The sequence below is a fragment of the Xenopus tropicalis genome, chromosome 3, assembly GCF_000004195.4.
Source record: "Xenopus tropicalis strain Nigerian chromosome 3, UCB_Xtro_10.0, whole genome shotgun sequence".
Lineage (NCBI taxonomy): Eukaryota > Metazoa > Chordata > Amphibia > Anura > Pipidae > Xenopus > Xenopus tropicalis.
Window position 1 is genome coordinate 138,084,145 of NC_030679.2, and position 27,997 is coordinate 138,112,141.

Genomic DNA, 27,997 nt, shown 5'->3' on the forward strand with positions numbered 1-27,997 from the left:
GTGCCCGCTAAAGGACAAAGATGGCTGCTCATTGGTGCCCGCTAAAGGACAAACAAAGATGGCTGCTCATTGGTGCCCGCTAAAGGACAAACAAAGATGGCTGCTCATTGGTGCCCGCTAAAGGACAAAGATGGCTGCTCATTGGTGCCCGCTAAAGGACAAACAAAGATGGCTGCTCATTGGTGCCCGCTAAAGGACAAACAAAGATGGCTGCTCATTGGTGCCCACTAAAGGACAAACAAAGATGGCTGCTCATTGGTGCCCGCTAAAGGACAAACAAAGATGGCTGCTCATTGGTGCCCACTAAAGGACAAACAAAGATGGCTGCTCATAGGTGCCACATAGTAATAAGAGACTAAACTAAATGGTGCATCTCAAGTTCAACCTGAACATTGTGCAACTATCAGTGGGTCTCCCATGATGCCAGCAGAACCACCATACTGACCAACCAGCAGCAGTGTAACTCTGTGCCATTGTGGCGCCGGCAGTGAATGCCAGCCCGTGTATGGGCAGCAGCTCTAGTCGGGTATAGCCGCGGCCGCACAGATGGCTGCACTTGTTTCCCAGTGTGACCTTGGCAGGGACAGGTGCTACAGGGAGCAAATGCCCCCAGGGATCTCCCCCTTTAGTCTTGCAAAAACATTAGCACTTCCATTCACTCACTCACACCTAAGGCAATGATCTGCTGTTTAACCCTGCAGCGCCCATAACAAAAGCCCGGCTGAATGAAAAAGACTTAATTATCCTACTCTCCCCTGTACCTTTCTGCCCCTATAAAAAGTATGCCCTGCAGGCTCGCATTCCCAGTGCCCCTTCCCATTCTGTATTTGTATCCCCTCTCCCTTTGTATAATGTACTGTATTCTCCATCATCAGCATTCCTCCCTCCCATTGGTTCCCTCTCCCTGTATTGTATCTGTGTCCCTCTGTATATTAGAGTGAAAGCTCTGCAGGGCAGGATTCCCTTCTCCCAATGGTTCCCTCTCCCTGTATTGTATCTGTGTCCCTCTGTATATTAGAGTGTAAGCTCTGCAGGGCAGGATTCCCTTCCCCCAATGGTTCCCTCTCCCTGTATTGTATTTGTGTCCCTCTGTATATTAGAGTGTAAGCTCTGCAGGGCAGGATTCCCTTCTCCCAATGGTTCCCTCTCCCTGTATTGTATCTGTGTCCCTCTGTATATTAGAGTGTAAGCTCTGCAGGGCAGGATTCCCTTCTCCCAATGGTTCCCTCTCCCTGTATTGTATCTGTGTCTCTCTGTATATTAGAGTGTAAGCTCTGCAGGGCAGGATTCCCTTCTCCCAATGGTTCCCTCTCCCTGTATTGTATCTGTGCCCCTCTGTATATTAGAGTGTAAGCTCTGCAGGGCAGAATTCCCTTCTCCCAATGGTTCCCTCTCCCTGTATTGTATCTGTGTCCCTCTGTATATTAGAGTGAAAGCTCTGCAGGGCAGGATTCCCTTCTCCCAATGGTTCCCTCTCCCTGTATTGTATCTGTGTCCCTCTGTATATTAGAGTGAAAGCTCTGCAGGGCAGGATTCCCTTCTCCCAATGGTTCCCTCTCTCTGTATTGTATCTGTGTCCCTCTGTATATTAGAGTGTAAGCTCTGCAGGGCAGGATTCCCTTCTCCCAATGGTTCCCTCTCCCTGTATTGTATCTGTGTCCCTATGTATATTAGAGTGTAAGCTCTGCAGGGCAGGATTCCCTTCACCCAATGATAGGGTTGTGCTGCAGATGACACTGGGTGCTGGGAGCTGAAGGGCTGCATGCTAGGAAATGCTAATATAAAGTGATATAAAGGCACAGGTTTATTATTGCTGCTCCTGCTGGGTGGGAAGCCGGGGAGTAAGGAAGGTTGATGTTAATGGATGTGAGTGTTACTTTAGCCCCAGCTGCTGGGTAACCCTGTTGCCAAGCAAAGGAACCTGTGGTGGAACTGCCAGGGAGGATAGAACCTATAATCAACATCTGGAGGGTCAGAGTTATAGGTGAGGTTCCAGGAAAACACAAAAGAAATGAATATACAGCAGCGCTGCTATACGGAACGGATTCGCCAGCACGAGACATGGTTATAGGGACCTTCCGTTGCTCAGATTCACTTCAGCTCAACCCTGTGGGTCCTGCCCAGACTGAAATGACATAATTGGCCGCTTATCAAATGGAGTCTGGCAGCAGTGCCTGCCTAAATACTAAAGCTTTTAATCAGTTACAGGGATAAAATCACATTCAAGTTTCTATTTGTGCAGAAAGAAGTGTAATACATTCTCTCCCAAAAACAGCAGCCCTGCCCTGCTTTATGGCTGAGATTCTAGCTATCTGTATAACAGAGCATTCTGTCACAGTGGCACAGATCCTATCTGATCCCCCCATTGTAAGCAGCAGTCCTGCCCTGCTTTATGGCTGAGATTCTAGCTATCTGTATAACAGAGCATTCTGTTACAGTGGCACAGATCCTATCTGATCCCCCCATTGTAAGCAGCAGTCCTGCCCTGCTTTATGGCTGAGATTCTAGCTATCTGTATAACAGAGCATTCTGTCACAGTGGCACAGATCCTATCTGACCCCCCCCCCCCCCCCCCATTGTAAGCAGCAGTCTTGCCCTGCTTTATGGCTGAGATTCTAGCTATCTGTATAACAGAGCATTCTGTCACAGTGGCACAGATCCTATCTGATCCCCCCATTGTAAGCAGCAGTCCTGCCCTGCTTTATGGCTGAGATTCTAGCTATCTGTATAACAGAGCATTCTGTCACAGTGGCACAGATCCTATCTGATCCCCCCATCGTAAGCAGCAGCCCTGCCCTGCTTTATGGCTGAGATTCTAGCTATCTGTATAACAGAGCATTCTGTCACAGTGGCACAGATCCTATCTGATCCCCCCATTGTAAGCAGCAGTCCTGCCCTGCTTTATGGCTGAGATTCTGCCTATCTGTATAACAGAGCATTCAGACCACAGTGGTCCAACATCCATCTTGGTGTCCATTGTGCAAAAAGAGTAATCTGGGGATGATAGTGTCCCTTGGGTGTGATAGTGTCCCTTGGAGATGATAGTGTCCCTCGGGGGTGAGAGTGTCCCTCGGGGATGATAGTGCCCCTTGGGGGCGATAGTGTCCCTCGGGGGTCAGAGTGCCCCTTGGGGTGATAGTGTCCCTTTAACTTATCTTTTCAGCTGTAAACTCTATTACGTTGCAACCAAATCCAGTTCAGCCGCATTCAGATCTGACAAAACATGAATTCAGTCTCAACCCTTTCACTGTGTTTTCTCATGTGCTCCCTTCTCCCATACACCCAGCCCTCTCTCTGCGCTCCCTTCTCCCATACACCCAGCCCTCTCTCTGCGCTCCCTTCTCCCATACACCCAGCACTCTCTCTGCGCTCCCTTCTCCCATACACCCAGCCCTCTCTCTGCGCTCCCTTCTCCCATACACCCAGCCCTCTCTCTGCGCTCCCTTCTCCCATACACCCAGCCCTCTCTCTGCGCTCCCTTCTCCCATATGCCCAGCCCTGTCTCTGCGCTCCCTTCTCCCATACACCCAGCCCTCTCTCTGCGCTCCCTTCTCCCATACACCCAGCCCTCTCTCTGCGCTCCCTTCTCCCATACACCCAGCCCTCTCTCTGCGCTCCCTTCTCCCATACACCCAGCCCTCTCTCTGCGCTCCCTTCTCCCATACACCCAGCCCTCTCTCTGCGCTCCTTTCTCCCATACGCTCAGCCCCATCTCTGCGCTCCCTTCTCCCATATGCCCAGCCCTGTCTCTGCGCTCCCTTCTCCCATACACCCAGCCCTCTCTCTGCGCTTTATTTTCCCATTCGCTGTATCACTGCCCGTCATTCCTGTCTCTCATTCCAGTTGCCTCGCGGGGGAAATCTCGCCCCCATTAATGGACAACTTTCATTTATTTCCCCTTGTAACTGAGATTAAAGAGTTCAATCCCATGCACCCCACATATGGGAGCTGCCATATTGCCAAGTTATGTGTAACCGGTATTAAAGAGAAGATCTGTCTGTCTCTATACATTCTCTGCACTGCTTGTTCTGGTACAGACAGCTGCTTAACAGTTCTGGAGATCTGCTACATTGTTTCAAGAGTCGGAAGCTGGGGTGCACCCCGTATAATCTCCCCGCTACAGCCTTGAGGGGTGTCCCATTTAGGCTACAGGTAGAACCACTTACCTTTCATGCTATTTGGATAAGTAGAGTGCTGCCAATGAGCCAGCAAAGGCAAAGTACACCTACACAGAGGGATTAGCTTAAATAAACTGCTGGCACTGAATACTGTGGGACACACAGGCATTTCCCATGGCGCCGAAACAACATTGCAGTGACCTGCAATTTCATGCTACGCTCTTGCGTCTTAATCAGATCTGGCATCTCGCTCCTACCCGGCCCCTCTCCGACCTGCCCCCTTGCAGTCTAAATACAGACAGGTCATGTGGTTGCTGTGGCCCCACAACCTGTAAGAAGCATCAGTGTATGGCAGGGGCCCTCAGCAATGCTTCAGTCTGTGCATATGAACAGGGCCGCCATCAGGGGGTACAGGGGGGACAGTCGTCCTTGGCCCGGACACTCCTCTCTTTAAAGGGGGCTCGGCCATGATACAGGTTTTAAGCCCGGGCCCCCTTTAAAAATTACGGGCCCTGTCATTGGTGGTCAGCAGGTAATTTAAAAGTGAGGGCGCAGTAAGCCGGAGGAAACAGTGGGGAGCGGGCCGTAGTATGAGGACACTGGGGGAAGACCAGCAATGTTTTAGGGGGGGCCCTGGCTGCCAATGTTTTAGGGGGGGCCCTGGCTACCAATGTTTTAGGGGGGCCCTGGCTACCAATGTTTTAGGGGGGCCCTGGCTACCAATGTTTTAGGGGGCCCTGGCTACCAGTGTCCTTTGTACTGGGAGGGGTCACTGGGAGAGGGGCCATTGGGGGTGGGGTGTGGGAGGAGGGGGGGCCCAGAAAATTTTGTGTGTGGGGCCCTGTGATTTCTGATGGCGGCCCTGCATATGAATGGAAGCTGCCATATTGATTGCATCTTCAGAGACATTCCCTGCACATAATAGTAGTTACCCTGTAGTAAAAATTATATATTATTAATTAAAAATCAGCAAGGCAGTTTCAGCTCCTAGTAGCTGCCCAGAGACTTTCATAGAATGCTGGTTGCTATAGTTCCACAATGGCTGGGGGCTGCAGGTATGTATCACCCCCTGCTCTAACACCTTGGTCATTCCAGGCATAACTGTATTATCTAATACCCCCGGGGGCCACAGTAAGCCTAATGCTGGAACCCAAGCCACAATCCTGCACCTAAAAGCCCAGACACCGTGTTGGACCAGTAGCCTCTGCAGAACTATTCTATAGCCACCTAGCCATTTCTCTACTGCAGCAGGATCAAGGGTGGTCCAGGAATATAACCCCCCAGAAGGCAAGTCACACCTCCGGCTAATCTGCTGAACAGGCCAATCTGCTATTTACAGTGGCAATTTCCCTCTAATTGTCAGGGTCAACTGTTGGCTATCAGCGCCAACAAAACAGTAGTCGACAGCGAGGCTTCAGGCCACAAGGCTATCAGCACTCCTTTCATGTGTGTCATTAACACTTGCCCACGTCATTATTCAAAGGGAGATATGCCAAAGTCGGGTCTGCCCTAGGGGATGCTGGGAAATATGGAACTGTAGTCAGGTTGGTGCGACATGTGGCAGAAGCCGGCCCCCCTCGCCCCCTAAAGTGCACACATAAGGCATTTGCACACTCACACCTGCACTTTTATGGGGTTTCTATTGGAGTCAATGGGAGCTGGGGGAGGGGGCCGGGGGCAGGCAGGACAATACGGGTGTATTTGAAAAATCATCTGTATCAACAACCACCTACTATGGGTATCGGCCATTGTGTCCATTGGGCAGGTTTGACCATTTTAGTTGCTTTGGCTTAAACAAAGAGTAATATCAGATCCAGTGGGGCAGGGTCAATGTGGACCACCAGAATAGTAAAAGAAAGCCTGGTGGGCCCTAATCGGCCCTTGGCTTGTTGGTTGGGGGGATGGCCAGGGCAGGTAATCTGTGTTGTGGCCCAAGTCAGGCCCGGACTGGCAATCTGTGGGTTCAGGCAAATGCCAGAGGGGCTGCTGTAAGATGCCATAGACACTCACTATTTATTGGGCCTATGGGGGGCTGTTTGGGCCTCTGTGTACTGAAAATCAGGCCCAGACTGGCAATCTGTGGGTTCAGGCAAATGCCAGAGGGGCTGCTGTAAGGTGCCATAGACACTCACTATTTATTGGGCCTATGGGGGGGCTGTTTGGGCCTCTGTGTACTGAAAATCAGGCCTGGACTGGCAATCTGTGGGTTCAGGCAAATGCCAGAGGGGCTGCTGTAAGGTGCCATAGACACTCACTATTTATTGGGCCTATGGGGGGCTGTTTAGGCTTCTGTGTACTGAAAATCAGGCCCGGACTGGCAATCTGTGGGTTCAGGCAAATGCCAGAGGGGCTGCTGTAAGGTGCCATAGACACTCACTATTTATTGGGCCTATGGGGGGCTGTTTGGGCCTCTGTGTACTGAAAATCAGGCCCAGACTGGCAAACTGTGGGTTCAGGCAAATGCCAGAGGGGCTGCTGTAAGGTGCCATAGACACTCACTATTTATTGGGCTGCTGGGGGGCTGTTTGGGCCTTTGTAGAATGCCAGGGTCTATTTAGGCTCCAAGTCCAGACCTGGCCTGAGTGGTGAGCTCTTTGGATCAGATTTTCTAGTGGTCCAACACTCATGAGGGGACCTTACAAGAACTTTCTACCCCCCCTTACATATGTTTAAGTCACTGTCGCTCCCCAACATTTAAAAGGATTGCTGGTGCAGGAGGGGGCTCCATGGGTGCCAGGGACCCAAGGGTGCCAAGTTACACGCTTGATCAGGGGTCCCCAACCACCAGTCCGGGGACCGGTACCGGGCCGTGGGCTGTGCTGAACCGGGCCACCTCTGGTCCCAATTACCTGTGATCCCAACTCCCGATGCGTTACACAGCCATGACAATAGCTATGCAAAACCTAGGAAGATTTCTACTGATCACGACAAGGACCAAAGTACTTTATTAAGCTGTATGTAATAATAATACTAATAATAAAGTACATAATATTAACTTTTACTAGCACTAGTTGTGCCACAGCCCCCATCCCCGGTCCTTGCAAAAATTGTCTTGCTTGAAACCGGTCCGTGGTGCAAAAAAGGTTGGGGACCACTGCGCTTGATCATGTGTAGTCATAGTAACAATCATACATTATATAAAGGATCCCATTGCTCAGGCCGTGGGTCGCCAGCCCCGGCAGTATGGGCACGGTTACCCCCGGGGGCACTTCCACAGAATGTGACCTATAAAGGCCTCTGAGAGCTCAGTGCTGCTTTTGCGCCTTTATCAATGGAACAGAATGTTCTTTTCAGGCCCCATAAGCCTCCTGATCCGATCCCTTTCTTATGGAGCTTTGGGAGTCCGGCGCGCAGGGGCTTTATTGCTTTTTACACTTCCCATAGAATTAAGTAGCTGATGCCTTGAATATTTCTAACGTGACTACTAACAATAAAAATGCAGATGAACGTAACAGCTTGTGTGTAGTCGGCTGCAGCCATGCCATTCTTTATTAATTGTGTTTTTTTTTATTACATTTCAGGGAGAAAATAGTCATTGGCCAATAAAATGCTGCCTTGGTCTAGGGGGACAGAGTCGGCAATGTAAATTGAAAGCAGCATCTGTCTGTCCCTCTATGTTCTTTAATCCTGACTTTTGAAGCAATGTCAGTTCACTGCCAGGTCTGGGAATTAGCTGGCTTCTGCTACATTGTGTCAAAGGCAGAACCAGCAGTGCAGGGAATACACACAGCCACATTCTAGGGACCATTTCAACAGATTGCTTTCAGTAGCAATTACATTAACATCAGGAATGAATGGATATATATACAGGTATAGGATCCCTTATCCAGAAACCCATTATGCAGAAAGCTCCAAATTACGGAAAGGCAGTCTCCCATAGACTCAATTTTAATCAAATAATTCCGAATTTTAAAACTGATTTCCTTTTTCTCTGTAATAATAAAACAGAACCTGTACTTGATCCCAACTAAGATATAATTACCCCTTATTGGGGGCAGAACAGTCCTATTGGGTTTATTTAATGGTTAAATGATTCCCTTTTCTCTGTAATAATAAAACAGTACCTGTACTTGATCCCAACTAAGATATAATTACCCCTTATTGGGGGCAGAACAGCCCTATTGGGTTTATTTAATGGTTAAATGATTCCCTTTTCTCTGTAATAATAAAACAGTACCTGTACTTGATCCCAACTAAGATATAATTACCCCTTATTGGGGGCAGAACAGCCCTATTGGGTTTATTTAATGGTTAAATGATTCCCTTTTCTCTGTAATAATAAAACAGTACCTGTACTTGATCCCAACTAAGATATAATTAATCCTTATTTGGGGCAGAACAGTCCTATTAGGTTTATTTAATGGTTAAATGATTCCCTTTTCTCTGTAATAATAAAACAGTACCTGTACTTGATCCCAACTAAGATATAATTACCCCTTATTGGGGGCAGAACAGTCCTATTGGGTTTATTTAATGGTTAAATGATTCCCTTTTCTCTGTAATAATAAAACAGTACCTGTACTTGATCCCAACTAAGATATAATTACCCCTTATTGGGGGCAGAACAGCCCTACGGAAAGACCCCTTATCCGGAATACCCTTGGTCCCGAGCATTCTGTATAATGGGTCCTATACCTGTATATATATATATGTTGAGTAAAAAACACTCTTTGGGTAAATTTCCCCTTTACGCCCACTGTCCTCAAGCGCCTATTGCTCATGGGAAAGTGAGGGGGGGGGGAGCAGCTTTATGCAAAGTGCCAATGAATAGAGCTGAGCTGGAAATGCATTAACCCTTCTCATTCCTGATCCCACTCTTCCTACCCCCCAGGGACTCCTGATTCCCTTGACAATAAAACCGCTGAGCTGTGTATTTGGGGATTGGGGAGCGCAGGTGATTGCGCTGATTTTCTCAGCGGTTACACGCCCCCGGTGTTTGTTTAAGGGCCGCCTTTGTGATCGCAATAAATGTGTGTCTGGTTGGATTGCGACCCAGTCCCGTTCCCCTTTTCATGCTATTTGTTTGCTCTTTTATAGACGTCAGGTTTTCTTTTAAAAACAAACATTCTGCCAGAGAAATATTGTACTGTATTCAGTTCTTACCAGACTCGGAAATATCCACTATTTAAAGGGGAAGTTCATAGTATGTTATTGCTATATATTATGCACACTGAGTGGGAGCTGCCATATTGCCCAGATATTCCATATTCCATACAGGGCTGCCATCAGTAATTATTAATACTACTACATTTGTAGGGCATCCCCCCCCCAAGGGAGCACCAATTATAAGTCTACCAATCACCTGGGAAGTGAACCCTGCAAGATAGAATGGGGCCCCAAAGAAAAAAAATGTCCCTTGCATGCAAGGTCACACCCTTAATCAACCTCAGCCACACCCACTGTGACAAAGCCCCACCCATGATCCACCCAAGCCCTGCCCACTTCTCCACAAGATCCCTTAGGGCATGCAAATTAATTTTTTTGTCTCTTGGGGCCCCCTGGGCTACCTCACTGATTCTATATAGAGTATTAAATGGAATTTTCAGATTGTATCAAGGCGCACTGGAATGGGCTCCTGTGCAGGTAACACAATAGGGTGCTGCAGGGCAGTTTTCCCTTGGGAGACAGCTTGGCTTCAGCTGCCAACTCCTACTCTAAGGGACACCAGTGCTAGAGTTTAGTGGCTTCTGGCAGTTTTTATGAAGAAAAATACAGGGACACGTTCCTGGGCCCTATATATGGTATAAGCTGTAAGTAAAGCAACCCTTTAGCAATAGCAGCTTCTCAATATAAATTCATTCAATATTTGTGTTCTGTTCTCTGCACTGCTGGTTATAGCAGAAGCCGGCTGATTAATAGAGCGGGAGGAGACCTGACTTTGGCTACATTGTTTCAAGAGTCAGAACCAGGGGTGCAGTAAGAGAGGAATTAATGCAGCTTTCAGTGACACTTACACAGAACTTTAAATCATTCAAATGTGAATAATGAGGCCTCACCCTAATGCGGCTCTGAAGAGAGGCGAACGGAGGGCTAAGGGTTAATCACAAAAAGCTGAGCAACAATAACACAATCAACTCTGAGTGACCCTAATTCCTACCCAGAGTGCTTTGTGAAAGCCATTTGTGTCCTGGGGGGAAGGTGATTGGGAGGGGGGAAAGGGGGGGAAGTGGAGGGGGGAGAAGAAAAAATGTAGGGGGAACAGAAGGGGTTAGCCTGGTGATCAGCTAGAAAAGGTGGGTTTGGGTGGGGGGTCAGGGGATCTGGGGGAGCAGGGGGGCTACGGAGAGTAAAGCATGGAAGGAAGGGGGAGCCGGGGAGGGGTGTGACTGTGTGACTGCCTCGGGGATACTGTTTGTGGGGCCCCAAAGAGGCTGGATAAGGAATGAAGCAAATACACTCTGTATAACAATGGGTGCTAAGGGGAAGGGGGCAGTGGGGTAACTACCATACAGCAGATCCCAGGTCAGAGGGACAAGGTAGGTCCCCCCACCTCCTGCAACATGCCCCCCCCTGCTGGGTAAGGGTGCCCGTGAGTGTGTGTAGGGGGCAGTGGGGTAACTACCATACAGCAGATCCCAAGTCAGGGGCATGGAGGGACAAGGTAGGTCCCCCACCTCCTGCCCATGCCCCCCCCCCGTGCTGGGTAAGGGTGCCTGTGAGTGTGCGTATGGTGGGCCCAGGGCCCCAAAATGTATTTTCCGTGGGACAAGCAAATGTAAGTTACACCACTGAAAAGGACAGTAACGGAGTCAGTGCAAGGGGTTATTATTTAGGGTAGTGTGTTGTAAACCAAGGTGGGACAGAGGATTCTGGGAGTGGCCCATTACTAAAGGACTTGGCATAGCCAATAGAGCTACTGGGCTAGGTGGGTGAATATGGGAGAAGGGAGTAGAAATGCGAGGGCCACCCAGCTGTATTCATATGCAAACAGAGCAATGAAAAGCTTTCTATGGAGTTATACCCCCCCTCTGCTTCCCGATTAATAGTGAGTCCATTTTCTTTATCTGACCCCCAGGCCGTCCCCTCCCTCCCTCCCCGGGACATTCCCCTACACACAAAGGTCTCAGGCACCACAAAAAGCCAGCGCTGATTAACTCCTACTAATAAAGCGCCAACATATTCTGCCGCGCTCTAGCCCCCTATTCATCTGACTTACACATACTGACTGATACAGCAGGGAACTGCTCAACAGAGCTTGCAATCTAGAAGGAATAGTAGCACCAAAATCATTCCTGCTCGTATTCATCCCTACAGTCCGTTTATATCTTTCCTCTATTCATCCCTACAGTCTGTTTATATCTATTCATTCCTATAGTCTGTTTATATCTTTCCTCTATTCATCCCTACAGTCTGTTTATATCTATTCATTCCTATAGTCTGTTTATATCTTTCCTCTATTCATTCCTATAGTCCATTCATCTCTGCACTGCATATACTCCAACCTTTCTATGATATATAGCGCAGGTATTGGACCCCTTATCCAGAAACCCATTATCCAGAAAGGTCCGAATTACAGGATGGCCATCTCCCATAGACTCCATTTTAATCAAATAATTCACATTTTTAAAAATTATTCCCTTTTCTCTGTAATAATAAAACAGTACCTGTACTTGATCCCAACTAAGATATAATTACCCCTTATTGGGGGCAGAACAGCCCTATTGGGTTTATTTCATGGTTAAATGATTCCCTTTTCTCTGTAATAATAAAACAGCACCTGTACTTGATCCCAACTAAGATATAATTACCCCTTATTGGGGGCAGAACAGCCCTATTGGGTTTATTTAATGGTTAAATGATTCCCTTTTCTCTGTAATAATAAAACAGTACCTGTACTTGATCCCAACTAAGATATAATTACCCCTTATTGGGGGCAGAACAGTCCTATTGGGTTTAATTACTGTTTAAATAAGGTTTTTAGCATATTTAGGTAGAAGATCCTAATTATGGAAAGACCCATTATCCGGAAAACCCCAGGTCCCGAGCATTCTGGATAATGGGTCCCATACCTGTATATATATTTGTACTCTCGTTCCTATTGCACTGAGCGTGTGTATAGACAGCCCCTGTATATTTCTGTGCAGAGCAGCCCACCCTGACATTAAGCCCCATCTTTCTATATAAACTACAGGCTCTCAGCCTCTCTTGCCCCTAATCCACTATCCTGGGCAGACCTGTCAGCAGGTCCCCAGCCTGACTCCTCTCCCCACATACAATAACACACACATACCATAAATCCGTGTAGCACATGTACCCAGACACCCTAACCCAAACAGTCTCTCCTTTATTCTCAGGAAACATAAATAAACCCCAGAGTGAGATGGAAATGCAGCGGCGCTACGGTATGTGCCTGAGCCCCACATGTCCCGTACGCAACACACATATATGGCTTCGCTCACTTGAAGGGGATGTAAAGCCAAATATACGATTTTACATAATGAAAAAAATTTAATTTTAAGAAACTTCGATATACTATATACTTATTCCAATATACTTGTTTTATTTATTTTTAAAAAATCAGTTGTGTTAGAGTTATTTGTAACTGCAATATCATTTTAACATATCTTTATAAATCCATATAAACCTCCCTATAACTCCTACTATTAATCAGTATAACCCCTCCCTATAACTCCTCCTATTGCTCCCTATAACTCCTCCTACTGCTCCATATAAACCCTCCCCTATTGCACCATTTATAACATTAGCCTAATAAGAAGGCACAGCTGGCCCTGGTCTGTGCCCATGTCCTGCCCACACCGCAGAGATGCCAAATCCTATTAATCAGGGAGGATCTATGAACCGTGCAGACAAATTTCCCCTTTGTGCTAGGATGGCACAGACTGTGGGGGGGAATGGAGTGCCAGAGGCTTTGCCCTGTGTTCGCTGTTAATGACCCCCCTCCCCACACACTGCGTTTTGTTTGTGCGTAGGCCTCCTGTTATTTACCTCTTGCTGCAGAGCAGTCTGGGAGCAGTGCTACTCAGCATCACTATACAAAGCCTTTCTCTTTATCTGCAAATTAAAGAAACAGTAACACCAAAAAATGTCAAAGCTACTATAGTTTATATAAACAAGTTGCTGTGTAGCCACGGGGGCAGCCATTCAGGCTGGATAAAAGGAGAAAAGACACAGGTTACATAGCAGATAACAGATAAACTCTGTAGAATACAATGGGAATATACACAGATTATCTGTTATATAACCTGTGCTTTTTTTCCTTTCTTCAATTTAAATGGCTGCGCCCCCCCCCCCCGGCTACACAGCAGCTTTGTTTATATAAACTACAGTAGCAAACACACAACTTTTACCAGTGCAGGGCAACAGTACATAATATAGTAATTACTTTGATCTTGTTTCATTTTTTTGGTGTTACTGTTCCTTGCCGGTGTCAGACCGGTGATACAGAGCAGAACCTATACCGGGCCCTTGCCAGCAGCCTCTGCGGATTCTCACTGGGTGTCAGGGCTGGAATTAGGATTAGGAATTAGGGTGCAACATTGAGGGGGGTGCTAGGCACGTGCCTCTCTCGCCTACCCCTTGCCCTAGTCGCATTACCCCCCCTTCTTCTTCAGCGTGGCTACACTTGTTTACACATGACCATTAATGCGCACTCACACAACAGGGTGGGCAGTCTGGCCGGCGGGTTGCCTTGGGCACTTGGCCGGCTGGGCCCAGAACTGCCTCTGTAGCAAGGGATTTGAATAGAACAGCTGATGTTAAGAAAGAAATTGCTTTGATCAGATGGATGTGCCAATTAAAGAGCAAAATATTTACAGAAAAGATTTAAACATAGGGGATACCCCAAAAAATGGCTGAAAGCAGCCAATCAAAGGCCTCTCAGAGAGGATAGGGTGGGGCTGTGGGTAGATAAAATAAGAAAGAAATCAGATGCAATGGTACGTTCAATAATCAATGGTGAAAAATTCACGTAATTATAAAGAGACATTGGGGGTCCCAGACCTAAAGGAAGTGCCCAAACACCGAACTGTTCTGCCAGAGAGTCAGCGAGACTAAAGGTGGCCATACACTGTTGGCGAGGTCCCCAAACGAGCAGATCTTCTCCCAATATGCCCACCTAGGGGGCCAAAAAATTGAATTAAAACAGTGGGCATAGACGCCGTCAGAATGAGGACCCCACCAACGAACTGAGCCAATTTCTAAAGGACTGATATTGGCAGCAGAAATCAGCTGTGTATGGGGACCTTAACTCTTTTACTGCCAAGCACGTATGGCATACGTGCTGGCAGTAAAAGGGCTTAAACGCCAACGACGTGTCTCATACGTCGTTGGCGTTTAAGCGCTGCCCTCTGCAGCGGCGGCATGTGCCGCCGCTGCAGAGGGCTTCTAACAATGACAGCCCCCCTGGGCAATGTGCCAGGGGGGCTGTCATCAGGGTCCTGCGAACCGATCGCTCGCAGGACCCTCCAGGAAGCAGCAGATGCGATCGCATCGCATCTGCTGCTTCCTGCTTCCTCCCTCTCCCCCAGCGCCGGCCCAAATGACGAAGGAGGCGATCGGTCTTCAGGAACAGGTAAGGACTTTTTTTTTTTATTGCATTTACACACTTTTACACACTTATACACACATTTACATACATTTATACACACTTACATACATTTACACACACTTACAGCACACATTTTAGCATTTTTTTTTTTTTTTTTTTTTTTCATTTTTCACACTTTTATACACTTATTTACACTCATATACACACTTACACACTATCACACAACTTTTACACATGTACACACATGTATACACAAACACTTTGGGTTTTTTTTGTTTTGCTTTTTTTTTTTTTTTTTTTCATATTACCACTTTGTTTTTATTTTCTTTTACCTAAAAACTGTTTATTTTGACAGCGTAACTATTGGATCAGATATTCTGGCCACTAATTACACTGTCATGTAACTTATTTTGTTGTTTCACTGATTTGCACAATTTTTGTGGTTTTATCACATTTTATCCCTATATAAGTGTTCCTGATCTGTTTTTAGCGTAGCTTTGCCAGGTGTAACTTTGGTGTACAAAAATAACTTTACCTATTTTGAATTCATCAGAATGTGTACTTTCCAAAAATATATGGTTTTCTGGGGGTCACTGTATAGTTAGGGGGGGTTACTGCACATAATACACTGACGGGGCTCTGTGTGCAAAAGCTGAGCTGGCAGGCGAGAAATCCTTATGCGCTATTTTCATTTAGGGTTCAGTACATACCGCAGACTTTGGTATATCTATGCATATTGGGCATCAAACTGTTCAGTAGGCCTCTGGTGTTCCTATTTGGAGTGACTTGCCTTTGTACGCAAGAAATTGTGTGAGATAAATGCGGCAAATTGCAACATTTTTAGGCGATTTTCTGAAATCTCATAAAAACCGATAACTTTAGGAAAGCTTTGCGGCTTGGTACTTTGGTGTAGAAAGGACTCTTTACCCTTGTTGGATTTGTCAGAATGTGTACTTTCCAAAAATATATGGTTTTGTGGGGGTCTCTGTATAGTTAGGGGAAGTTTTGGCACATAATACACTGACAGGGGGCTCTGTGTGCAAAAGCTGAGCTGGCAGGCGAGAAATCCTTATGCGCTATTTTCATTTAGGGTTCAGTACATACTGCAGACTTTGGTATATCTATGCATATTGGGCATCAAACTGTTCAGTAGGCCTCTGGTGTTCCTATTTGGGGTGACTTGCCTTTGTACGCAAGAAATTGTGTGAGATAAATACGACAAATTGCAACATTTTTAGGCAATTTTCTGAAATGTCATAAAAACCAATAACTTTAGGAAAGCTCTGCAGATTGGTACTTTGGTGTAGAAAGGACTCTTTACCCTTGTTGGATTTGTCAGAATGTGTACTTTCCAAAAATATATGGTTTTGTGGGGGATCTGTATAGTTAGGGGAAGTTTTGGCACATAATACACTGACAGGGGGCTCTGTGTGCAAAAGCTGAGCTGGCAGGCGAGAAATCCTTATGCGCTATTTTCATTTAGGGTTCAGTACATACCGCAGACTTTGGTATATCTATGCATATTGGGCATCAAACTGTTCAGTAGGCCTCTGGTGTTCCTATTTGGGGTGACTTGCCTTTGTACGCAAGAAATTGTGTGAGATAAATGCGGCAAATTGCAACATTTTTAGGCGATTTTCTGAAATGTCATAAAAACCGATAACTTTAGGAAAGCTTTGCGGCTTGGTACTTTGGTGTAGAAAGGACTCTTTACCTTTGTTGGATTTGTCAGAATGTGTACTTTCCAAAAATATATGGTTTTGTGGGGTTCTCTGTATAGTTAGGGGAAGTTTTGGCACATAATACACTGACAGGGGGCTCTGTGTGCAAAAGCTGAGCTGGCAGGCGAGAAATCCTTATGCGCTATTTTCATTTAGGGTTCAGTACATACTGCAGACTTTGGTATATCTATGCATATTGGGCATCAAACTGTTCAGTAGGCCTCTGGTGTTCCTATTTGGGGTGACTTGCCTTTGTACGCAAGAAATTGTGTGAGATAAATGCGACAAATTGCAACATTTTTAGGCGATTTTCTGAAATGTCATAAAAACCAATAACTTTAGGAAAGCTCTGCAGATTGGTACTTTGGTGTAGAAAGGACTCTTTACCCTTGTTGGATTTGTCAGAATGTGTACTTTCCAAAAATATATGGTTTTGTGGGGGTCACTGTATGGTTAGGGGAAGTTTTGGCACATAATACACTGACAGGGGGCTCTGTGTGCAAAAGCTGAGCTGGCAGGCGAGAAATCCTTATGCGCTATTTTCATTTTGGGTTCAGTACATACCGCAGACTTTGGTATATCTATGCATATTGGGCATCAAACTGTTCAGTAGACCTCCGGTGTTCCTTTTTGGGGTGATTTGTCTTTATCTGATCTTTATCAAGAAATTGTGAGAGATAAATGCGGCAAATTGCAACATTTTTATGCGATTTTCGAAAATGTCATATAAATCTGCAAACTTAGGAAAGCTTTACAGCTTGGTACTTTGTAGCAATAAGAAATATTTACCCATTATAGATTCGGGGGGATGTGTATTTTCCAAAAATATATGGCTTTCTGGGGTGAATGTACTTTTTTTGTAGCATTATCCCACATAAAGGATGTAAATGTGTTGATTTTGCAGGAGCTGAAATGATAGATCATATGGGGGTATGTTCCCATTGGGGCCCCTACATGCCACATACTTAGGTAAACCTATACATATTGGGCATCAAACTGTTCAGTGGACCCCTGGCGTTCAAATTTAGGGTGTTTTATCTTGGTACCTAACACTATGTGGGAGATAAGATGCTGCAAAGTGGAAGCTTTGAGGGGATTTTTGGAAATGTCATCAAAATTGCTAACTTTAGAAAAGCTGTGCGGCTTGGTACTTTGGAGTAGAAAGACATGGGTACCCATTTTAGATTCGGGGGAATGTGTACTTTCCAAAAATATATGACTTTCTGGGGTGAGCGTACTTTTTTGTAGCTTTATCCCACATATAATGATGTAAATGTGTTGATTTTGCATGAGCTGAAATGACAGAAATGACAGTATAAATGGGGGTATGTTCACATTGGGGCCCCTACATGCCACATACTTAGGTAAACCTATACATATTGGGCATCAAACTGTTCAGTGGACCCCTGGCGTTCAAATTCAGGGTGTTTTATCTTGGTACCTAATGCTATGTGGGAGATAAGATGCTTCAAAATGGAAGCTTTGAGGGGATTTTTGGAAATGTCATCAAAATTGCTAACTTTAGAAAAGCTGTGCGGCTTGGTACTTTGGAGTAGAAAGACATGGGTACCCATTTTAGATTCGGGGGAATGTGTACTTTCCAAAAATATATGGCTTTCTGGGGTGAGCGTACTTTTTTGTAGCTTTATCTCACATATAATGATGTAAATGTGTTGATTTTGCAGGAGCTGAAATGACAGAAATGACAGTATATATGGGGGTATGTTCACATTCGGGCCCCTACATGCCACATACTTGGGTAAACCTATACATATTGGGCATCAAACTGTTCAGTGGACCCCTGGTGTTCAAATTCAGGGTGTTTTATCTTGGTACCTAATGCTATGTGGGAGATAAGATGCTGCAAAGTGGAAGCTTTGAGGGGATTTTTGGAAATGTCATCAAAATTGCTAACTTTAGAAAAGCTGTGCGGCTTGGTACTTTGGAGTAGAAAGACATGGGTACCCATTTTAGATTCGGGGGAATGTGTACTTTCCAAAAATATATGACTTTCTGGGGTGAGCGTACTTTTTTGTAGCTTTATCCCACATATAATGATGTAAATGTGTTGATTTTGCAGGAGCTGAAATGACAGAAATGACAGTATATATGGGGGTATGTTCACATTGGGGCCCCTACATGCCACATACTTAGGTAAACCTATACATATTGGGCATCAAACTGTTCAGTGGACCCCTGGCGTTCAAATTCAGGGTGTTTTATCTTGGTACCTAATGCTATGTGGGAGATAAGATGCTTCAAAGTGGAAGCTTTGAGGGGATTTTTGGAAATGTCATCAAAATTGCTAACTTTAGAAAAGCTGTGCGGCTTGGTACTTTGGAGTAGAAAGACATGGGTACCCATTTTAGATTCGGGGGAATGTGTACTTTCCAAAAATATATGGCTTTCTGGGGTGAGCGTACTTTTTTGTAGCTTTATCTCACATATAATGATGTAAATGTGTTGATTTTGCAGGAGCTGAAATGACAGAAATGACAGTATATATGGGGGTATGTTCACATTCGGGCCCCTACATGCCACATACTTGGGTAAACCTATACATATTGGGCATCAAACTGTTCAGTGGACCCCTGGTGTTCAAATTCAGGGTGTTTTATCTTGGTACCTAATGCTATGTGGGAGATAAGATGCTTCAAATTGGAAGCTTTGAGGGGATTTTTGGAAATGTCATCAAAATTGCTAACTTTAGAAAAGCTGTGCGGCTTGGTACTTTGGAGTAGAAAGACATGGGTACCCATTTTAGATTCGGGGGAATGTGTACTTTCCAAAAATATATGACTTTCTGGGGTGAGCGTACTTTTTTGTAGCTTTATCCCACATATAATAATGTAAATGTGTTGATTTTGCAGGAGCTGAAATGACAGAAATGACAGTTCATATGGGGGTATGTTCACATTGGGGCCCCTACATGCCACATACTTAGGTAAACCTATACATATTGGGCATCAAACTGTTTAGTGGACCCCTGGCGTTCAAATTCAGGGTGTTTTATCTTGGTACCTAATGCTATGTGGGAGATAAGATGCTTCAAAGTGGAAGCTTTGAGGGGATTTTTGGAAATGTCATCAAAATTGCTAACTTTAGAAAAGCTGTGCGGCTTGGTACTTTGGAGTAGAAAGACATAGGTACCCATTTTAGATTCGGGGGAATGTGTACTTTCCAAAAATATATGACTTTCTGGGGTGAGCATACTTTTTACTAGCTTTATCCCACATATAATGATGTAAATGTGTTGATTTTGCAGAAGCTGAAATGACAGAAATGACAGTATATATGGGGGTATGTTCACATTCGGGCCCCTACATGCCACATACTTGGGTAAACCTATACATATTGGGCATCAAACTGTTCAGTGGACCCCTGGTGTTCAAATTCAGGGTGTTTTATCTTGGTACCTAATGCTATGTGGGAGATAAGATGCTTCAAATTGGAAGCTTTGAGGGGATTTTTGGAAATGTCATCAAAATTGCTAACTTAAGAAAAGCTGTGCGGCTTGGTACTTTGGAGTAGAAAGACATGGGTACCCATTTTAGATTCGGGGGAATGTGTACTTTCCAAAAATATATGACTTTCTGGGGTGAGCGTACTTTTTTGTAGCTTTATCCCACATATAATAATGTAAATGTGTTGATTTTGCAGGAGCTGAAATGACAGAAATGACAGTTCATATGGGGGTATGTTCACATTGGGGCCCCTACATGCCACATACTTAGGTAAACCTATACATATTGGGCATCAAACTGTTCAGTGGACCCCTGGCGTTCAAATTCAGGGTGTTTTATCTTGGTACCTAATGCTATGTGGGAGATAAGATGCTTCAAAGTGGAAGCTTTGAGGGGATTTTTGGAAATGTCATCAAAATTGCTAACTTTAGAAAAGCTGTGCGGCTTGGTACTTTGGAGTAGAAAGACATGGGTACCCATTTTAGATTCGGGGGAATGTGTACTTTCCAAAAATATATGACTTTCTGGGGTGAGCGTACTTTTTACTAGCTTCATCCCACATATAATGATGTAAATGTGTTGATTTTGCAGAAGCTGAAATGACAGAAATGACAGTTCATATGGGGTATGTTCACATTGGGGCCCCTACATGCCACATACTTAGGTAAACCTATACATATTGGGCATCAAACTGTTCAGTGGACCCCAGGCATTCATATTTAGGGTGTTTTATTTGGTTACTTTATGACCTGTAGGAGATAAGATACTATAGACTAGAAGCTTTGAAGCGATTTTTAAAAAAAATCACAAATTTTGATAAAAACCAATAACTTTAGGAAAGCATTGCGACTTGATAGTTTGGAGTAGACAGACAGTTGTGCCTATTCTGTATTCCCCAGAATCTGTTCTTTCCAAAAATGTACAATTTTCTGGGATAAACCTTCTGTTAGTGGAATTTTGGCCTTGAAATCCAAAGTATGCAGTTTTTTTGGAGCAGTGCTTTGGGAATTTGGTAGTGTACTGCTGGGAGTTTTTGACCTATACAAGTGAGAAATCTCCATAAAACTATATATATTTGGTATTGGCACGTTCAGGAGACATGGGACTTTCCAAATCAGTTGTATATTCGTGCATAAAATAATTTTTGTTTCTAGTATGTGTGATTATATTATGGAAAATTTGATTTTTTTTGCATTTTTAGACATTTAGAAGCCTATATCTTGTTACAGAATTGGAATTACACAAAAATTCTACCATATTTTGAAAGCTTAGGTTGTTCTGAAAAAAACGATATATTGTTTTCCTTGGTAAACTAAAAGTCCCCCCGAGGAAAGGCCCCTAAAGTGAAACAGTGCAAAATGTTCAAAAACTGTCTGGCAATACAAGTTCCGCTTTGACCAAAATGGCTGGCAGTAAAAGGGTTAAGGGACACATTGGTTCATAGCCATTATTGTGAGCAAAACGCTGCCTGTATCCAACATTTGGGTCTGGGGTTGCCACCTGTCTGATTTTGACCCAGACAACCTGGTTTTTCAAGGGGCTCTCCAGATCAAAACCTTCTGCCTGGTTTTCAACATTCTGAAATCCAGTTAAGGTGGCCATACACGGGCCAATTGTAGCTGCCAATATGGGTCCCTTAGACCAATTCGGCAGCTTATCTGCCATGTATGGGCACTACCGACTGGCCTGCCCGACCGATATCTGGCCTGAAATCGGGCTGATATCGATCGGGCAGGTTAAAAAATTTAGTTGGATCGGGGACCGTATTGGCTCGTTGATGCAATTCCACCTATACGTGTCGTTCTAATTCAACTGTTCGGCCCCAGGGCCAAACAACCGAATTAGCCTTAATTAGCCCGATATCGCCCACCCGTAAGTGGGGATATCAGGAGAAGATCTGCTCACTTGGCGACCTTGCCTAGCGTGTATAGCCACCTTTAGAAATCCTCTGAATTGTGTCTGCCGGACGAATAATCCCTTCCCCAACATCATCATGGGAAAGACGTCTCATGATGATGTCAGCGGTTTGCATAATGATGTCAGTGAGGCACCAACGCCATCATCACGCATCCCCCTTTGTCCAGGTTAATAACCCATAGAAGGTACCGACCCAAGTTGGCCTTTCCATACTATAGATGTGAAGCTGGAAACAGCTGACCCAAGCTCTACATTGGTAGAACGTTCAGAGAGTTAGGAATGCGGATTCTGGAACACGATGGTTAAGCAATAAATATATCTGCACGAGAGGGATTGCGCTAAGTTCCCTAAAAGTACAATAGTTTCTATTAAACGTTTTAAATGTTTCTACCACTTGCAGTGTTTTTTTAATTGACAAAGCCTAAGTTTTAATACAAGGGCACTTTATTGATAAAGAACAATTGGATTGAGTCTACGGAGAGTGACTTTATCCCCATCTAGAAGGCACATCATGGGCAACGGTCTTCAGACCCTCCTTCGCCGCAAGGCTAGGGAGAGTCCCTTTATCCCCATCTAGAAGGCACATCAGGGCAACGGTCTTCAGACCCTCCTTCGCCGCAAGGCTAGGGAGAGTCCCTTTATCCCCATCTAGAAGGCACATCAGGGCAACGGTCTTCAGACCCTCCTTCGCCGCAAGGCTAGGGAGAGTCCCTTTATCCCCATCTAGAAGGCACATCAGGGCAACGGTCTTCAGACCCTCCTTCGCCGCAAGGCTAGGGAGGGTCCCTTTATCCCCATCTAGAAGGCACATCAGGGCAACGGTCTTCAGACCCTCCTTCACCACAAGGCTTGGGAGAGTCACTTTTCTTTCTTTTATAATAAAATCCTCCTCTTCCTCCTCCTTCATCCTCCTCAGTGCCCTAATCCTCCTCTTCCTCCTCCTTCATCCTCCTCAGTGCCCTAATCCTCCTCTTCCTCCTCCTTCATCCTCCTCAGTGCCCTAATCCTCCTCTTCCTCCTCCTTCATCCTCTTCAGTGCCCTGTGTTTGTGCCAGGTCTAGTGGCACAGAACAATCAGAGCTTAACGGTTTTGGTCAAGGACTTTCGTTGGACTTTCGTTGGAATGTGGGTTCCAAGCTCTTCTATGGCGTCACACGAAAAGTGCGAGGGGCCAAAATCTGAGGGAAGAAACGACAATCAGTGATGCATAAAGAAAACTTGTGGCAGAGAAAAAAAGACAATTTCCCAAGTGCTATCGTGTAATCTTATGCTACATCTTATCCTCCCATGTAATGAGCCCTAATTAGTATTATGTACTTTCTTCAATATAATATTATTAGTATAATATTAGTATTATCCCAATGTCCATTCAAATCTAGAACCTTGGAAATATTCTAGCACAGATGTTAAACCCACTAAACTCCACTCACCCTCAGCTGCAGCTTCATCAGAACCTCACTGTTCTTCGATTTGGACTTCAGGGGGAACCAGTCCTCAATAGTCATGTCCTTGGCAGCCATGATGTTAGACAGGGGAACAGAGAGACTTCCCAGAACTTTATTGTTCTCATTCCGTACCTGTAAAAATATTGCTTGTAAGTGACCCAGAAAGGAAAGTGACAGAGAAACACAGAACCAGCAGCCCCCAATCTAGATCTACAGGACCTTGCCCCCATTCTAGATCTACAGGTCCTTGCCCCCAATCTAGATTTACAGGACCTTGCCCCCATTCTAGATCTAGAGGACCTTGCCCCCAATCTAGATCTACAGGACCTTGCCCCCATTCTAGATCCACAGGACCTTGCCCCCAATCTAGATCTACAGGACCATGCCCCCATTCTAGATCTACAGGACCTTGCCCCTAATCTATATCTACAGGACCTTGCCCCCATTCTAGATCTACAGGACTTTACCCCCATTCTAGATCTACAAGACCTTGCCCCTAATCTAGATCTACAGGAGTGACGGATCCAATAAGGAAAGGACATTTCTACTCACCTTTAGCTTCATTTTCTCACCAAGTGGATTCTTTATTAGGATCTGCATCCTCTTTTTCCACTCTGGCTCTCCGTTATTCTTTTTACCCTGGGAATAGAACAATCAGAGAGATTAATAAATGAGAACTGGAGTTAAAGAAAAGTACCTGCCTGCTCATTATTATTGGTGCTTTATCAGGGATCTTGTGTATTTGTGTATATCCCAGTCCAGCCAGCTCTGTGATTGGCTATATGTTCCTATATATGTTCCTGCTTTACTCTCTATATGGTGCAGGAAGTGCTAAGTCCTACTTAATACCCCTCCCAGTTCATGACCTGAAGCAAAAACCCTTAAGACAATGGCCTTTTTGTGGTTGGACACAGTTATATCTGTACTTACCCCGCTCTTCTTCACTGTCTCTCCGACAGTAACCTGCAGTTTGGCCAGCGGATTCAATAGGCTTTTCTTCGGCTGTTAGAGAAGAACAGATGCGATTAATAAAAATGTATACAGGGAATGGAACTGGAGAATGAGAGATTAAATAAGAAGATATGTGCCTATAATAGGTGGAATAATATTAAGTGCGTAACTTCTGACTCACCCGTATCACCGGCAGACTTCTGGCTTTCTGGATAACTGCATAGAGCACTGCTGAAGAGAGCTCCTCACTCTTGGGTGGCTGAATTTCTTTGTTCAGCTTCAACACCTGCAAAACAATTAAATTAGCTGCACCGAAGGGCAAAACACCCCGACCTTTCCCCAAGCAGCCAGAAAAACGGACTTTACCTTATTCAGCTGTGCAGGGTCTGATAGAAGTTGGAGAGTCTCCACCTTAATATGGAGATCCCCAGACTGTACATTCTCCAGTCGGAACCACTGCAGGGGGAGAGAGAAGCGTAAGTTACACCATCCGTGGGAATCAGTGATTGGTTAATACAGTGCATCAGCACGGGAGGGGGGCACTTACCTTATTAATCGATTTCCTTTCCAGGACCTGGGAAACCGCAATCTTACAGCTGCAAAAAGGAAAATGAGTCCAGTTATTGAAGCCGAATTGGCTGCATCATTTTATAGCAATATAGATTAACGGACTGAATAATAATCTGTCAGGCACTATGAATAGTTTTAGTCCAATGGATTCTGACTGTTTATAACAAATTATTATAAACTTTATATCTCAGTAGCTGTACATGTGCCTATTGGTATAACAGGGTGACCTATATTATTTATATTATTATATCGATATAAAGAGATATACTCACCTTCCCATTGGGTCATCTCTTGCCTCATCTCTGTCGAAAACTTCAAATGTAATCTCCTGCCCTGGCAGTTCTGAGAATAATATCTGGGGATAAAACATACAATGAGGTTACATTATATGAAGAGAGAGCTACTGTATGTGGCACAGAAACGTAAATGATTCCAGTTTAATACCTCAAAAGTCTGGTTCCATTGTGGGTTCAAGTTTTTAGAAATCACCCTTGTTTTGAAAGTCTTGCCTCCTCCGTGTACAACAACAAACGGGTCCGATTTCTTTGTAATAAAGTCTTTAGCGACAAGATTCCTCGCTTCCAACACGTTGATTCGAAGTGCGTTCTGCAAGCAAAACAAAATGTCAGAGTACAGAATATAAACCCAGTGGGACAAGTCACATCCCCATAGACTCTCAATGTACAGGGGAAGAGAAGGGGACACAGACGCACAGTCCTGAGAGAGAAATACCGGGCCCTTACCTTGCGCTCTTTAAAGCGTAGCTCCATTATATCAAATTTTGATGTTATACGCTTGGTTATATGTTTTGGCGAAACCAAGAAATTTGCAATTTTATCCACAACCTTTTTTTGGGTCAGAGACCTACAAGGGACAGAGAGAGAGAAGGAGATGAATAAGGGACATCATTGTACAAAAGAAGGGAAATATACAGGGAAAGGGAATAAGAGAGGGATAAGGGACAATGACATTAGTACTAAAGACATTTAGGGAAAGTCCCACAGGGAGAGGTGGGAAAGGACGGGCAGAGGATCAGTATATAAATACAGCCAAGATGGCACCACTTACTGAACACCAGAAATATTAAGTAGACTGGTGAGTCCCGTCCATTCTAGGTGCAAATCCTGTATAAAAAGGGAGAATTCCGTTATTGGGTTAGAACAGACCAGAATGGTACATCCCAAAATATAACCTCTACATAAGGTAACTGATTTTATACAGATTTGCACTAACCAGATCCATAAATGAGTGACTTACCGGTCGTTGAGGGAAATAAAATGTCATTGCTCCAACTATGGGTACGTTTCCCATCAGCGGGGCAAGGACTATCCGGAACGTTCCTTCCAGCTGTCAGAGGAGACATGACAATGATTATATGTTCAAGGGAAACAGGGAAGAGAGGCACAGACAAGCAGGGTCACTTACCTTTATAGTATTCACTCTGGCTATAGCATGTTCGTATAATCCAATAATCACCTTCACTGGAGCATTATAACTATAAATAAAGGGCAAATGGTCAGTGACTGGGAAGGAATATGGAAGAGAGGGTTATACACAGGCTGGGAAAGAGACAACATTTACCTGATTTGGAGATCCATGATAATCTGCTTTTTCTCGACATCTGATTCGACTCTCATGCGATTCACTTCTGGAGGCTGAACGGTTACATGGGGGGGTTAGAATGTGTTTGGTGGGAGATCTCTAAGCAAGAGAGAATCTAAATACAAGTAGGGGGATACTTACTTTTGTGCCCAAATCAATTTCCATGAACGAACAATGTTTCAAATATTTATTGCGGGAACGCAATTTGGGCTGAATCTTCTCCTTAAGGAACTTCGCCACGTACTTCCTGAGGTAAGGCCACATATTCTCCATCATCTGCCGGGGGGATAAGGGAAAAGCGGTCAGGTTATTGTAAGGCTGGAGTTCAGCCAGCTCTCAAACTAATGGCACCCAAATGGCACCCACATACCCAGATACACAAAGCGCCCATATGGGAGCACCCAGTGGAACAGTATGAAGCACAGCACTTACCACTGTCAGGCACCTGACATTTTCAAATTGGTCGTCCTGAACCTGCAGATTCAGAGAGAGAAGAATATTAATCACCCGGTCCCATTATTGCACTCAGAGAGTCACATTTGTACTGTATAAAATCTTCCCTTTGTTGATCTTATTTTATAAAGTTGTGCCAATGATATCTGAGTTACCGAATCACTGGGTCTCTTTAACACACCGAGTGGTATTAGAACTATTTGCAATTGGTCTTTTTTTAATTTTACATTTTTGTTCTTTGGGTATTTTATATATATATATATATAACTAGCTTTGGTATGCATGAGAGACAGGGATATGAAAAGTGGAGGTCTAAATAGAAAGATAACTAATAAACATGAACCAAAATAATACAATTGTAGCCTGAGAGAGCAATTACTTTTGGCTGCTGGGGGTCAGTGACTCCCATTTTAAAGAGTCAATTAATATTTAAAAATTTGAAAAGTTGAGGGGACATTATATAAGGTGAAACTACCCCGTTGCTAAAGAATTAGTTACTATTGGTCCCTGTTTTATTAATGAAACATTATCAGTAATGGGGGAGCCGTACCTTTGGTGGGGCCTTTGCCTGTTGCTTGGCTTTCTCCTCAGTCTTCATTACTGGGACCTGGGCTGTCGGCTTTCTGTATTTGTACTTGTACCAGTACCACACACCTAAACCGACAGCTACGTAAAAAAACCTCAGGCCTGAGTATCCTCCAAAATATCCCCATAATAGGAACAGGATACATTTGGAAAAAGAAAAACTAGTCGATCGGGTTTGATCAGACATAGTGGAAAATACAATTGAAAATAGAAAAATTGAAAAAATAATAGGAATTAAGTAGAGCATTTCAGGGCTTCGGGAGCAAGCTCCTTCTACCTTGACTGCTTCACTCAAAATGACCACAGGCCAACTGACAGCTGCTCAAACTGTGTTCGGTGACATCACAATGCAGTTGCTGTGGTTACAATGGATCAGGAGATTGTGGTTAAGATAAGCAAGTACAAGCGATGACATCACAATGGCTGAGGAGATGGTGGGGGGGGGGGGGGGCTGAGCAGTTACAGTTACAAACAGATTGGCAGATCATTGCCAGTAATATTAAACTTGTTCATTTCTCTTCCTCTGTTTATCAGTAAGGAAATTGGAAAAGGATTTGGGGGGGTCTGTGGATGATACAGTATGGCATCCCCTATAAATATAATATAATAAATAAAGCTCCCCAGATCTAACTAACTAGTCTAACTAGTGATACTGCCACCAATC

General features: G+C 44.6%; 2 protein-coding genes across 2 annotated transcripts in view; one reads left to right on the forward strand and one right to left on the reverse strand.

Annotated features, from left to right (window-relative positions):
• The window catches only part of atg4d (autophagy related 4D, cysteine peptidase), a 125,906-nt gene that overhangs the window by 26,369 nt on the left and 71,540 nt on the right, over positions 1–27,997 (forward strand). The window lies entirely within an intron of this gene.
• On the reverse strand, positions 22,692–27,751 carry LOC116409817 (extended synaptotagmin-1-like). Its single transcript, XM_031899389.1, has 16 exons — positions 27,299–27,751; positions 26,728–26,769; positions 26,437–26,571; positions 26,275–26,348; positions 26,119–26,188; positions 25,951–26,040; positions 25,762–25,817; positions 25,437–25,557; positions 25,138–25,299; positions 24,966–25,048; positions 24,671–24,719; positions 24,490–24,579; positions 24,305–24,409; positions 24,103–24,174; positions 23,158–23,811; positions 22,692–22,905 (listed from the first exon to the last, which is right to left on the reverse strand). Exons 1-15 carry the CDS (start codon positions 27,578–27,580, stop codon positions 23,680–23,682), a joined length of 1,563 nt encoding a protein of 520 aa, XP_031755249.1. The 5' UTR covers positions 27,581–27,751; the 3' UTR covers positions 22,692–22,905; positions 23,158–23,679.